The sequence below is a fragment of the Magnolia sinica genome, chromosome 18, assembly GCF_029962835.1.
Source record: "Magnolia sinica isolate HGM2019 chromosome 18, MsV1, whole genome shotgun sequence".
Classification (NCBI taxonomy): Eukaryota; Viridiplantae; Streptophyta; class Magnoliopsida; order Magnoliales; family Magnoliaceae; genus Magnolia; species Magnolia sinica.
The window spans coordinates 9,940,855-9,955,067 of record NC_080590.1 but is presented as its reverse complement, the minus strand read 5'-3'; the positions used below and the strand labels follow the sequence as shown (position 1 = coordinate 9,955,067).

At 41.2% G+C, this 14,213-nt stretch overlaps 2 protein-coding genes across 5 annotated transcripts; one reads left to right on the top strand and one right to left on the bottom strand.

Annotated features, from left to right (window-relative positions):
* The first annotated feature begins 1,177 nt into the window (after positions 1-1,177).
* Positions 1,178-4,657, top strand: LOC131233275 (uncharacterized). Its single transcript, XM_058229921.1, has 4 exons — positions 1,178-1,413; positions 2,461-2,815; positions 2,907-3,029; positions 3,323-4,657. The coding sequence occupies exons 2-4, from the start codon at positions 2,472-2,474 to the stop codon at positions 3,978-3,980; spliced, it is 1,125 nt and encodes a 374-aa protein (XP_058085904.1). The 5' UTR covers positions 1,178-1,413; positions 2,461-2,471; the 3' UTR covers positions 3,981-4,657.
* A 3,017-nt stretch (positions 4,658-7,674) lies between these two features.
* On the bottom strand, positions 7,675-13,262 carry LOC131233043 (deSI-like protein At4g17486). 4 transcript variants are annotated; one of them, XM_058229609.1, is made up of 4 exons: positions 12,794-13,262; positions 9,536-9,823; positions 9,367-9,453; positions 7,675-8,041 (listed from the first exon to the last, which is right to left on the bottom strand). In XM_058229609.1, the coding sequence occupies exons 1-4, from the start codon at positions 12,945-12,947 to the stop codon at positions 7,902-7,904; spliced, it is 669 nt and encodes a 222-aa protein (XP_058085592.1). In that variant the 5' UTR covers positions 12,948-13,262; the 3' UTR covers positions 7,675-7,901. The 4 variants fall into 4 exon arrangements, with proteins under 4 accessions (XP_058085592.1, XP_058085593.1, XP_058085594.1 ...); XM_058229610.1 differs by having other exon boundaries at positions 7,675-8,038; positions 12,794-13,260; XM_058229611.1 differs by having other exon boundaries at positions 9,367-9,447; positions 12,794-13,259.
* Positions 13,263-14,213: the final 951 nt, after the last annotated feature.

Here is a 14,213-nt window from a genome sequence, read left to right as displayed (position 1 = left end):
CGTGTTGTTGGGTGTAGAGGGGTGCGTGTGGGGTCAGTAACAGCCGGCCTTGTACTCCTGGTTAATTTCCCCCACGCAAAACCTACTCGCATGCACAAGGCGTGAGCCGTAGAGGTTTTCTAAATATGCATCCACGCGTAATACTTCTTATCACGTCGAGGCTGCAGCCGCTGGATATGGCGCGTGAACTGCAAGTAGAGTTTTGCCGTACTCATAGTCTTACTGGCGCGTGTACCTTCCATCCCTGAAATAACTATAGGTGAGGCTTGCGCAACACACGTGTGGGATTGCAGTTGTTGGATCTGGGTTATTGATCCTAACCATTCATACGATGGACCTCACCGTGGATGGGTATTAACCAAAATATCCTCAATATCGGAATAAATCCCTGATATCCACCGTTAAAGAGACGGCCTATATTCAAAGAAAAGACTTGAATAATCAACGGATTCAAACACTTCAACATCAGATCCCGTATCCCCACCCCAGATTGGACGGTTATAGTTGCAACATGAAAAAAGAGAAGAAGAGAGAGAGAGAGAGAGAGAGAGAGAAGAGAATCACTACGTTGGGACGTTACCGTGGACTCTCTCTCTCTCGTTGGTGTGGAAAGCAGAGAAAGCTTCTGCTTGTAGCTGAGATCGAAGGAAAATTTAACTGAGGTAGCGACTTCTTTTTTTCATTCCTTATTCAATTTCGAGTTGAAATTCAGTGGTCAGTTTGGCTGTGCCCAAATTACGATTTTGTTGGATTTTCTTGCCGACAGTGGTCAACATCCGTTCGTCTGCCCATTTGGTGTGCTCACTTTTCACGGAAACCCCGTTTCTGCGCCAAATTTCGATCGGGTTTTCCGACGGATGGAGAATCGGACGGAGCATGTCCCATCCGCCAAAAAAAAAGAAGAAGAAGAAGAACAGTAAAACACCCAAACGGCCATAAATTAGATTCAATGTTTTTAGCCCAATAGGAATTTGAATTTTAATCTGGAAGAAGCAAAGAGATTTAGTTGAATGATGAAAATTGAAAGAATTAATTTCTTTTTTTTTTAAAATAAAATAAATAGCGTTACTATATATATATATATATATATATATATATATATATATATATATATATATATATATATATATATATTTGTGTAATGTACTGAATCGGATAGAAGAGAATTGGCCTATTGGGTATTGAAAGAATTACATTTTAGTGCTGTTCGTTACGGGATTTCTGCAGCACATTTCTTTGTTTTTCTGCCAAGCCAAAGAAGTTTTGTTTCAGATTCCTAAGCCCCTATGGAAATGAGATCCATAAGTATGTTCGGATTCTTGCATTTGAGTGCTGGTAATACTTGGAATTGGTTTCCTACTAGAAGAGAACATTTTGATATTCCTTGGGTGTAGCTAACTTGCCAATTCCACGGTAATGAATCCGTTGCTGGCGGTCCATTTTCAAATTCCCTTTCCCGTGAATATGCACAATATAATTCTTGGCAACTCTTTCGCAATACCTAAAATTTTGGATCCCATCGAATTACATTCCCACTACTCAAACAAGATGAATAGCATCTCTTTCTCATGGATTTTGGGGTCATTTGGATGCTTGTAAATAGTTTAAGTTGTAAATGATTTACAGCCTGTCCTGTTTGGCTTTAAGCTCTAAATGATTTACAGGTAAATGATTGTCTGTGTTTGGATAGTCTGTAAATTGTTTTTGAGTCTTGTAAATGGTGAGCCAATCTCTCTTAGGCTATAAATGGAGAGCCTATAAATGAAATCCAAACTTTTTGCCAGTAAATGAGATGGCAAAAAAGGCCATACAAATGCAGAGTGTAAATGATTTATACCTGTTATAAATCATTTACAACTTGGCCCATTTACATGCATCCAACGACCCCTTTGTTTCTTGGAAACAAATACTTTAGGCCCTTTTAAATTCCCCGCATCCAAACCAACCCTAAACAATCTAATTATCAGTAACGCCAATGAATTGTCAATAGAATTTACCAAAGGTGGATGCTTGATTAGAATTTTCTTTCTTTTTTCTTTGAATGAGTGATTAAAATTTACTCCTGGCCGGTCATGTGGGTGGAAAAAGACGTATAAATGATACAACTCAATCAAATAACTTGATGCACTTGTTAATTTAGTATAGTTATGGGCATCGAGTACAATGAGGATCTGTCCCTTCCAATGAGCATAATCATGGTAAAATACTTTATAAGCTATATCATGAGTTGAATTGTTGTTACCCAATTCACACTATTCATGTACAAATTCTAAATAACTAGTAATTCTAGAGTTGTTGGACCCAGTACATATGGATCCTCCCCCCTTTGGAAACCTCATTTTAATCCACTTCCCTGTGTAAGGATTTTTTTAATTTTAATTTTTTTAAATTTTTTTTAATTTTTTAAATTCTCTATTTCTTTATCTATCAAGATCTAACCAATGCTTTTATCTTTTCAAGGACCCATTAGCATGTTGGGCAATAAGGTGAAGCTGCTTTGCAGCTTTGGTGGTAACATCTTTTGTCATCCCTCCAATGGGAGGGTTCTCTATACTGGCGGAAATACCCGCATGGTTCTCACGGATCGTAATGTGAATTATGCTACCCTCTTGTTGAAAATGTCCGAGATTTGCAAATCTTCGCCTAGCTGCATCAAAGTGAAATTCCAGTTTCCTGGAACAACTCTAGAATCACCTCTCATATCCGTCGAATGTGATGATGATGTAAGCAATATGATGGATGAAGCCGACAGCAGCAACAAGATTTTTATCTTCCTATTCATCGAGGAAGGCGATGCACCTATCTCAACCACACGGTTTGCAACTATGCTTTACTGGTATGCTATCTATAAGTTTTTGTTTTGGCACTTGATCCATAGTGTTGATATTAGGTCTGCTGCCTTTCAGAGACGATACTACTTTAACCCATGCCCAAGCATCCACTGATAGCATGAGTGGACCGAGTACATTGCAACACCCAACCGCTCAAGAGTTACCAAATGTCCAGAGTTCGGGTACTACATTACCTGGGTACGTGAATTCTGCACTATCTGTAATTTCCAATCATATTCTGATGTTGTTAAGGGTGATGCCAAATGAGCATGAGACAGCCAGTTGTTGACCTATTTATCGACAGTGCCTATTAAGTCAGGCCCAGTCATGGCCTGAGCCATTACGGTCGGAAATGGCTGAACCTGGGGTGCAGTCCGGTCCTCAACAGAGAAATGGTTATACCTAGGACTGGGACAGAGCTCAGGCAACCTATTGGGGCAGCCCTATCTATCTGTCTTATACTTATGCTATTTATTCTTATTAATTTATAGATGGGAAGCTACTCTTGTGGCTAGCGAAACAGTTGACAACTGCGAGAGTGGTCTAAGCACGCCTGTGGTTAGAAGGGATGAAATTTTCACAGTTGGTCAAGCATTTCCTGATGCCAAGAGTTTCAGCCATGCATTGAAGGAGTATGCCCTTGCTAATAATGTCGCACTCCGGTTCGTTGCTGTTACTCCAGAGCGCATCACAGCAAAGTGCCGTTCTGACGATTGTTCTTGGCGTATTCATGGATCTCAGCTCCGGCGAGATCTGAATGTATTTAAGGTGAAAACCTTGCGTGCCAAGCATTCTTGCAGCAGGCATACTCTCAATGCTCATCCACAAGCAAATGCGGAGTGGACTGCTAGCTGCATTGAGGCACGGGTACGAGAGAATGTGGATTACAAACCTATGGACATAGTGAAAGACATTGAACGAGAACATGGAATCAAAATAAATTATATGACAGCTTTCCGGGCGAAGCGGAAGGCCATGGAACAGATCTATGGCTCTGATGAAAGTATGATGGAGTTGATCAAAACCCGCCGATTGCCTGGGCGGCCGAAAAAGGCTCACATTGAGAAACCCAGAGAAGTCTTTCCCTTGCATTGTGGCCGTTGCAATCAGATCGGACACAACAGGAAGACTTGCAAAATTCCACTGTAGGTTGTTGTTTGTCGTGAAAGTGGTTCTCTCTTTTCTTCTTTTGTGTCGTCAAGATGTATGTAGACTTCTGTTGGACCTGAAGAAAAAGATTACTAGGCTCAATTAGCACTGAGGGCTAGGGTTCGAGTGGAACTTGTATGTGTATGAAGGTGGGACGGTGTCGGAGTGTTTCACCTTGTGTTCATGAGTCCCTTTTGAAGACCACCTTCAATGTCCAATCTGCTGCAGCAGCAGCCTAGGCTCAAACCATCTACTCCAAACGTCCTTTGCTTTGGTCTCATTTTTTCCCCTCATTACTTTTAAGGTCCATCCCATTTTTCACACATCTCTTGCCAACGCTTGCATTGCATGCATGCATCTTGTAATTCTCAAAACTCAATTTTAAACTCTGTATTTTGGGAAAAAAAAAAAAAACTTGTATAATCCTGTGTGTTTAAAACTCGCTAATATTTTAGAAGAGAAAAGAAGTTTTTTTAAAAAAACTTTGTTAAACTTGTTCCTTTTAATTCATTTTGTTTAGAAATTTTTTGAGCATGATTTAATGACCACTTGGTCATTGTCATCTGTTCATAGAATAGAGTGGAAGGTAGAAAATTTTTACTGCAGATGGAACAACTTGTATTGAGATCACTTGAAAAGGAAGGATTTGCAAGAGGCAAAGACCAATGTTAACCCACCATACATTATTACCATGCATGTGAAAATTCGAACTGTTTTAATTTAGTTTTGTATTTTAATCTTAGATGTGTGCGTGCGTGCATGCACATTCACATATAGCCACCTTTTCACACACACACACACACACACACACACACACACACGCGCGCGTGCGCATGCACACTCATTCCAACTGTTTGTTAAGGATTAGGGTTAGCTTGTATAAAATTTGGTTGTACAACCGAACTCATGCTTAGTGAAAACTCTTTAAGCCATGTTTGGAAACCATAGATTCCATGCCAAACGGCAGAAAGGACAGGTTTTCTTTTGATGTGATGATTTCTATTGTTTCATGGCAAACAGAAAAAGAAAAGAAAAGAAAAACTGGATTCCACCAAGCAATCATTACATTTTTCATTGTTTGGATTCTTGGCACAAGCAACTAGGTGGGTATTGTGAGAGGAATGTGATTTCCACTTGCTACCCAAATGAGAACTAAAAATTACAATTCACGTTTTAATAATTCTCAACAAAATCATCACTGGATAATTATTGTTTTCTCATTTCTTTTGCATTGGATTCCATGTATCCAAACATGCCCTTGATATTGAAATGTTAACAATGCCACAAGCTAGTTAAATACATGCTTTTTGTGCATTTTATTTTCCCATTGAGATCTGTTGATGATAACTTGATCCGAAAATTACCAATGCTATTTGGATATTGGACATGGAAAACTTGTTTAGGTTCATTTCTAATCCAGTTGCTCTGGTGGGCCTCACAATGGATGGCCTATTCATCAAAAGATCTTATGGATTTGATGATCCTAGCCATAGAATATTTGGCCTTGTATTGGTTAAATGGGAACCGTTGCTGTATTCTCTCTCTTAACTATTTCTTGTTGGCTGCATATTCAGGCCTAAGATTTTTCCATGGGGGTGCTAAGAATAGATGGCTGAACAAATGGCCCCTCCTCTACACAATAAAAGCCTGAACTCTGCTATGTAGGGCTGTCAATGGGTGGGGCTTGGACTGGGCAGAGGTCCGTCCAAGCCCAGCCCGCAAGGTAAAATCTAGGTCTGAACCTGCCACAGGCCAATACAAACTGGCCCGAGCCAAGCCCTTGATGATAATGCATGGCCTGGGCCTGAGTCCGGCCACCTACCTTTGTGCAACATCTGTGCTGTTCAATATGGGGGCGTTTGGATCGTAAGTTACTTTACATAAGCTACTTATGCCTAAAGTAGCTTATCTTGGTTTCTTTACATAAGTATGTTTGGTTAATAACATACTTACCAGCTAAACAGTAGAAAAGTATGTTAGTTTCTGAAAAGTATTTTAGTTTCTAACATCACATAAGTATTTATATATCAAGTTTGTTTGATCCACTCTTAATATCCACTGTCCATTATGTAGGCCTAACCTTTGATGTGTTCTATTGATTATGTTGGCCATAGCTTGGCTTGTCTTCAATGTGAATTGTCCATAAGGTGGGCCCACCTTCAATGTGGACCATCTACCTTGTCAGGCCCACCTTCAACGTGGGCTATCCATCATGCAAGGCCCACCTTAGATGTGGGTTGTACATCATGCAGGTCCACTTTTAATGTGGACTGTCCATCATGCAGGGCCCATCTTCGAAGTGCGCCCTTCAAGCCAGGCCCACCTTGGATGTGGACCATTCATCATTAGGTGCTGACCTTGATATGGGTCATCTATCACTTGAGGCCCACGTTTAATATCCACTGCTCACCAGGTGGAGCCCACCTTTGATGTGGACTGCCCATCATGTTGGTACTCCATCATGTGGGTCAGTCATCATTGACAACTTTGATGTAGACCATCCGTGATGAGGCGCCCGCCTCCATTGTGTAGAGCCTACCAATGTATCCACCACCCCTCATGTGGAGCCCACCTTTGATATGGACTGTCTATTGTGTGGGCCCCACCTTCAATGTGGGTTGTCCATCATGCAGGGTCTACTTTGGATGTGGGCCATTAATCAATAGGGGCGTACTTTTGATGTGGACAATTCATTACGTGGGCTCACCTGAATGTGGGCCCCACCTTTTAAGTTGACCACCCATCACGTGGAGCCTCCTTTGATTTGGACCATCATAAGGGGGGGGGGGTACATAAAGTAACTTTCATCACGTAAGTGGCTTTTAAAATAGTGCTTACAAAACTAATTTAAGTTGAAAACTTCAAAACTTAGTAATTAAATTTTAAAAAAAGTTACTTATTGGGTGGTATCCAAATGGGCCGTAAGTGCACCCCATGGTTCAATCATATATGATTAAAAATGCCTTTGAAACCAGCCCGTCTCTTAAAAAAAGCTTGTGCTCACACGAGTTATTGAACCGTCAGGCTTAGTATTCCAGCTCAAGCCACACCTGAAGCTGGCTAGGCCTGAGAGCCCATTGAAAGCCCAACTCTTGGCCCAGGCATTGTATGGTAACTCCAAGAAATTTCACCATCGATCACCATTCACTTGGAATAGTGCTCCCATGCAGGTTGATCAATTTGATTTTGAACCGCCCAGGTTTGCCCAATCTGCTGGCTCTTTTGCCCCCCAACCATGTGAAGAATTGGAACATTTATCTAGATGCGCCCCCTGCCTCAAGAGGGTTCTAATGGAAAAAGATCTCATGAGACCCAGAAAAGCAGCTTCAAACTCAACTAAAAGTTGAATGGTAATTGATCTCCAAGGGACACTTTCCATCCTAGATGAACCAATGCGGACCATCACGCGGTGGCTCATCCTTGCTAGGAAATATGCAATGCTCCATTAGAGAGCATGTACAACATGTTGCAGCATTCCAAGCTGTTCATATGATGAGTCCCCACCAGGTATGGTCCTTGCACCAACAAATGGGGACAAGGACTACTGAACCTGACAGTAGCGAGACTCGCTACTGAAGTGACGTCACCACATTTTGTGGGCCCCACTACGATGTATGTGTTGTATCCAAGCGCCCAAGAGCCATCTGATAATTCATCATCAGTGATTAAGCTAAAGAAAGGAAAAGCAATCAGATATGGAAGTGTTACTTGAATTTCAGGGGAAAAAAAAACAGGAGAGTAACTGATTATACAAATATAGTAACAAATGCAGATAGAGAAACCTCAGCAAGGATGCAAGAAAAAGGATATGGGAAAGCTTAACCCAATGAAAAGGGATGTGTGTTTTTTTTTTTCTTTTTTCTTCATACAATTGAACTCATACACTAGAAGTACAAACAGGATAAAGGACCCAAGAAAAATTCACATGACATCTCGAGCAAGAATCATCGGTTTTTCTCTTAGAAATCCGACATTGCTGTTGGGTGTCGTTAGCAGGTGATGATCCGAGTCCTCGTCACTGTCCATTACGCTAAATGATTCCGACTCCGACCCATCATCTGCTTTATGAGTTTTTTCCATAAGGTGAAGAAGATCGATTAGGTATTGGAAATAAAATACTAATCATGCATCACAATATCTCTAGGGCCAAAAAGCAAGCATTAAAGAACCCTTACCAAAGCCATAATTTAAAAAGTGCAAAGTGAAATATGTAGAGTAGATATTGATGAGGTTACTCATAGCTCACACGCCAATGTGGCAACCGTGTGAGATCCAGGCCACTTATCAGGTGGGTCACACTATGAACATGCCCTGGTCTACTCACCAGGTCAGTCACATGTATGAGAACGTCAGACATGAAAAATAGGATAAATGGTCTGTATTTGAAATCATGTATGGCCCATCTACTGAATGCTCCCGCTTGAGTTTTCTGGGCCATGGCATGTCGGAAACACCCGAAAAGCAGGCCCGACCTCGCACGTGTGTGCAAGGTTGGCAACTTGAAATGCCTGCCACCAACAGTATCTTCAATCTCTCCTCACACAAATTGCCTCAGCATGCCACTTAACAACGACTATGGAACTCAGCTGAGTCAGCTCAGTTTGGTGGGTATTTCATTGACATGCTCAATATGAAATTGAAAGAACAATTTCCTAGTGGAGTCCAAGTCTAAGAACGAGGGTTTAAATAATGCTTTCTGTATTTGAGATCATGTGTGCCCCCACCAATTCTCATTGTCTGATGCTCCCAAAGAGAAATTGCTGTGCAGATTGGTTTTAGAAAATTTACATTTGCCCACAGGCATGTGAAATAAAGCTCTCATGTACACACCACATGCTAGAATGGCACAATAGTTCTGATATCCAATCCATCTATTAAAGAGACCTATATCAATGCCCTAGCACAAGAACCAGTTTGATCCACTTGTCAGGTGGGCCACAGTTTGCAAAATAAATGTATGGCTCTGAAAAAAACTTGGCTGAAGTTTTCTAACCCATCCACCCATTTCCAATACCGAGGTTCACGCACTGAATGGACCAGATTTTTTTTGGGAAAACATGTACAAGGTCAGACCAACTTGATGGATGGATTGAATTGCACGCCTATGTGCCATGTGCCATGCTGGCACATGTGTGTGTACACAAGCTTTATCTCACGTATGTGCGATTAGCAAAGCTCAACGTTTTGTTTCTGTTTTTTAGCAATTGCGGTGGGGAACTTAATTTTCGGAGATCAACCAGGATCCCTGATTTTACAGATTTGCCAAAATATCCTCATCCATTTCAAGCATGATGAAGGAATATCCTTAGTAGTATTAGAGGAAAGCTTTAGGCTTGTCTCAGGCAAGAAAAAATGGAAAAACATTCAAACAATTGAATAAACTCACTGGAATAAGCCGTATGGTCTGGTAGATGCCTGACTGTTGTACCCTGAATACTTTCTGGTAGTAAACAGTTGCAGAAAGAACCTGAAACTTCCAAATGTCCACATTATATATAAATAAAGGAGCAGTGATCATAGATAAAGACAGCATGGTTCAGCCAAAGACTCTTTACCCAATCTCGCGAGCCGATTTACCCAGCCAGGAATAGGCTTTCCGGTCAGATGCATGCAGACCTCATCCGTGAAATGATTGCAGTTCTTTGCAATCAGATGATACGTGTCGCCATGATAATTTCCAGAAAGGTGCTCCATGAACAACTTGAACTCTGACCGGGACATCTCAGTGCTGCCCAACCATACAGAACGTCTGAAGACAAAACCAGGGCAGCTTTTTGGTTCCACCTCAAACACTCCACTGGTTGGGTATTCATGGGCTCCATAGGCGTACTCGACGCCATGGACTGTTAGTCAGGTTTAAACATTCTGTTAATATGCATTGAACAAAACGAACTGTATGAAAAATTGAAAAGCATAAACAAGTCCAGATGATATGGGAAAAACTATATAATATAGTCCAGTTTTAAATTTTGAATCACTCAGGAACAAAAAAGAGGACGTATAAAAGAGAAAAACAAAATCATTAAATGTCAACATGACTTCCATAAAAAAGAAAGAAAAAAAAAAAAACAAGAAAAAAGAAAAAAGAAAACATCAAAAGGTTTCCTCTTAAAATCATTGCATATGACTATGGTATACATATTCATACTGCTTCATTATTTTCTTGTCAAGAAAAGATGTAACCTCCCTCCCTCCCTCCTTCTCAGGGCATATGCAGACACCCACTAACACATATCATGATTATAGAGCCACAAAAGGTTGACGTAGCAGAAAACTTATTCATCATTCCAAGAATATGCAGGGGATACATGAGTAAGTACCAGGGAGAAAGAGGAATACCCCTTGTGCATACAGAAGCAAAGAGGGCAGCCGGTCCACCCCTGCTAAACATTGTAAACCTGTTTAGCAGTGCATATCTCGATCATGAGAGCCCCTAAAGACACCAATTTAATTGCATGCATGAAGTGAAGGATTGGGGTTGCATCTTTTCAGGCACACAGACCATTTTCAAGCAGACACTCACCAGCAGTAAATCAGCTCGTCATGCAGCAGTAAATCACTCTCATTAAGGCATCCTCGTCAAACCTCCTGGTGTATTTTATGTCTCTTGTTCGATGTCCTAAGTCAGTTATTGATCGAATCGATCGGCTTAGGAAGGTTTTCTTTGGCACGGAGGTGCCCTCTCGAGGAAGTTCCATCTCCTAAAATGGGATTAGGTCTGTTCCCCTATTCACAAGGGTGGTGCGGAAATAAAGAAGCTGGGAGATGTCAGCTTGGCCCTCTTGGGCAAATGGATTTGGAGATTTGCCGAGGAAGAGGGAAGCCCATGGAGGTCTATTCTTGCAGCCAAATATGGGGCCTCCTCTTTGGGTTGGAAGATCAAAACCTCCACACTGCACCGAGCTTCCCACTCATGGAAATGTATTGCAAAGAATGCATCCATCATCTACGAAGGAATGGCGTTCTCGATCGGTAAAGGGATTCGTGTCAGATTTTGGGAGGACACTTAGGCAGGTGACACTTCTCTCTCTTCTCTATTCCCAGCTTTCGCAGCTTTATGCTCGTCCCCGGAGATTTTGGTGGCAGACTGTTTTTATGGGAATGAGGAAAGGGGAATCTGGCTCCCTCCTTGTATGCATAATCTTTCAGACGAAGAGGTTCTTCAGCTTGCCTCTCGTTTAGCCCTCTTGCATGGAGTTTTGCCAAATTCTGAAGTGGAGGATTCTTTGAGGTGGAAATTCCACCCCTTGGGAAGGTTTTTGGTTAAATCTCTTTATTCCAGAATTTCCTGCTCCTCTTCTCCTCCCATTTCTACTGAAAGTCATTCCGCTTTAGTACGGTATACTGGTGCTCCTCCGAAGGTGGCTGCCTTCCCTTGGCTCGTTGGGAGAAATCAGATCCTCACTCTCCACAATCTCCAGCATAAAGGCATGTTCCTCCCCAACATGTCTGATATGCTACCATCAGGCAGAGATATTGGATCACCTATTCATCCATTGCCGTTTTTCGAGGGAGATATGGTCTTTGGTATTACAATTGTTTAGTATCCTGTGGGTGATGCCAGCTATGATTGAAAACCTCTTCAAATCTTGGCTCTTTGTTGGAAGTGGGAATTCCAACTTGTGCTGCTGGAACCTCTCGCTGTTGACTACTATTTGGGCTATATGTGCTGAAAGGAACGATCGTTGCTTTAATAACAAGAGTAAATGTCCAGTAGGGATCTGTGCTAGGGCTATGCTTTTTGTAAGAGAGTGGTCAGCAAGTGGTTCTAGGGATGGGGGGTAGTGCCTTCAGGCTGCCTTGTAGTTCTTTCTTTCTTTTGTTTATTTCTTTTTTGCCTTTTGGCTTTAATAAAGGGAAGCAACTTTCCAAAGAAGAAGAAGAAGAAGGTCATAGGCCTCCACTCCAACGATTGGTTACAGAAAATGGCAGTTTTCCTGAAGGAAGCTAATTGAAGTAAAATAGTCTACACTAATTGGTTGCTCAAATTCAGTTCATGATGATGAAAGCTACAAGAAACCCCTGTTTGAAATTATTTAAAAGAAACAACAATGAAAGAATTTGACCTTGAAAAGATAATGAAGTATTCAAATGCAGTTAATCTCAGGACTGGGCGTTCACCCTGGTAATCATTCTTCAAAACCAAAGCTCTAAAATGAGGGTACTGCAGATATGGTATGCAACAGGCATTACAATTATTTACGACCACCATAATGGGTATTCAAGTAGACCACCCACAAAAACCATTATATTATACAATGTTTTTTTTTTAAAAAAAAAAAAATAATAAATTTAAATCCACTTGTATTCTTTTAAAAAGGTTCCTTTTTTTTCCATTTCATATATTCCTAAATGTGCCCATATTACACACTCATAACGACTTGCGGCTTTTACCATTACCCCTGAGGTTGATGCTATTACAAATTTTGAGAACTGATCACCTGCAACCCACTTTTTGCAAGCATTTGATATTTGATATGGTCCAGGGCAAAACTCGAAACCAGCATCCTAGTAAACAACCAGCCCGCTCGCCTTTTTCTAACCATCTTCAAATCATACCATGTAGCCGACAATTCAATCCCTCCTCAAAACCATTTTGCTGGAAATTAAACAATTCACAATTCCGCGTATCTACAATGCATAATAATTAAAAAAGAAAAGAAAGCAACATTTCCATACACAAATGCATAAAAAACAGGAGCGGTCAGAAAAGAGGAACCGTGCCAGATTTCCATATGAGATTATCGAATCTAACAAGCAAAAAAAAAGATAGAGATAGAGAGAGATCGTCGAATAGACTAAGAATCACGTACCTTCGATTCCGGTATGGAAAATCCCGAACCCGAACCAATAAAGGTAGCTATTTACAGGCGTGAGATCGTAGACATTCAGGTACAAATGAGTACGGTTGCTTCCGCCGTTGCTTTGCTCCTTCACCGCACCCAACGCCGGACGAATCGATGGCATGGTGTGATCCCGATCGTCGATTCCTCAAACCCTAGAATTAGAACCTCAACATTCCTCAATAACAATCTAAAACCCTAAAAGATCAGTTCCAGAAACAAAATTCAATTCCGGATTCGAAACTAAGAACGGTATCTGAAGCAAAAATCCCTAAAAATGGAAGCGAGAGGAATCGGGAACGTGAGGAGATGAGAACGAGATTGGGGTTTTTCCATCTTCGTGTGCGAAAAGAGATTTGAAAACCTGAAATGTTGGACGGGTATTTCGTCTTGTTTTGGAAGCGGAAGAGAACTGCCCTCGGATAAGAGGAGCGGATTGCCCGTGACCCCGGGCACAGAGATACTGTGTGGGGTCCACAGATATATTCGTGATAAATCCACTCCGTACAACTGTTTTGAAAGACCACAATGGAATATTATGACAAAAATCATGAAGATCCAAAAATCATGTGGGACACACTAACAAAACAGTGGTAACAGCAACGTCCACCGTTGAGACCTTCCTGGAGCTAAAAATGATGTTTATATGCCATCCAAACCGTTAGTAGAATCATTACCATTCAGATAAACTTCATGAACAAATATCATCCTGATACAAAACTTCTGTCACTGCCAGGTGTTCAATTCTCACTGTTTCGAATGATATGACCCACATGAGTTTTGGATCTGCTTAATTTTTAGAATCTTGTCCTATCGTGGTCTTTAAAAACATATGGACGGTATGGATATATCACAGACATCTCCATTTGCCCCACACAGCCTCGGACACAGAGATATCTCTGTATCCGGGGTCACAGGCAATTCGCTCCCGGATAAGAGAGTGGGAGTGATTTTCGCAGCTGTGTTCCTGAGGCCACGCCAATTGTCTGTGTCCTGTGGTCGGAAGCCATGTGGGGCCCACAGATATCCCCATGATAAATCCACTCCGTCCAATAGTTTTTCAAGATTACAATAGTACATTTTCAAGTGATCAGAGAGATACAAAACTCAGGTGGTCCATACGACAGGAGAAAGCGAGAATAGAAATGTCCACCGTTAAACCCTCCTGGAACCGGCCATAATGTTTTTATGTCATCCAGACCATTCGTATCGTTATTATCACTTGGAAAAAACTGAGCACACAAATACTATTTTGATAAAAAAAATATGTGTGCTTCATAAATTTACCAATGGTGATCGTTCAATCCCTTCTGTTTCGTGTGGTGTGGTCCACTGAATATTTCATTTATTTTTATTTTTTAAAATTTGAACTATTATGAGCTTTAGAATA

What these genes read in the sequence shown, in the direction of transcription:
- LOC131233275 (XM_058229921.1), top strand. Translation starts at nt 2,472, where the DNA reads ATGTTGGGCAATAAGGTGAAGCTGCTTTGCAGCTTTGGTGGTAACATC. An exon ending in GCACCTATCTCAACCACACG is followed by an intron (nt 2,816 to 2,906) that starts GTTTGCAACTAT and finishes GCTGCCTTTCAG; the next exon opens with AGACGATACTACTTTAACCC. An exon ending in TCGGGTACTACATTACCTGG is followed by an intron (nt 3,030 to 3,322) that starts GTACGTGAATTC and finishes ATTAATTTATAG; the next exon opens with ATGGGAAGCTACTCTTGTGG.
- LOC131233043 (XM_058229609.1), bottom strand. Translation starts at nt 12,947, where the DNA reads ATGCCATCGATTCGTCCGGCGTTGGGTGCGGTGAAGGAGCAAAGCAAC. An exon ending in TTTCCATACCGGAATCGAAG is followed by an intron (nt 9,824 to 12,793) that starts GTACGTGATTCT and finishes CCTGACTAACAG; the next exon opens with TCCATGGCGTCGAGTACGCC. An exon ending in AGACCATACGGCTTATTCCA is followed by an intron (nt 8,042 to 9,366) that starts GTGAGTTTATTC and finishes AAACTCATAAAG; the next exon opens with CAGATGATGGGTCGGAGTCG.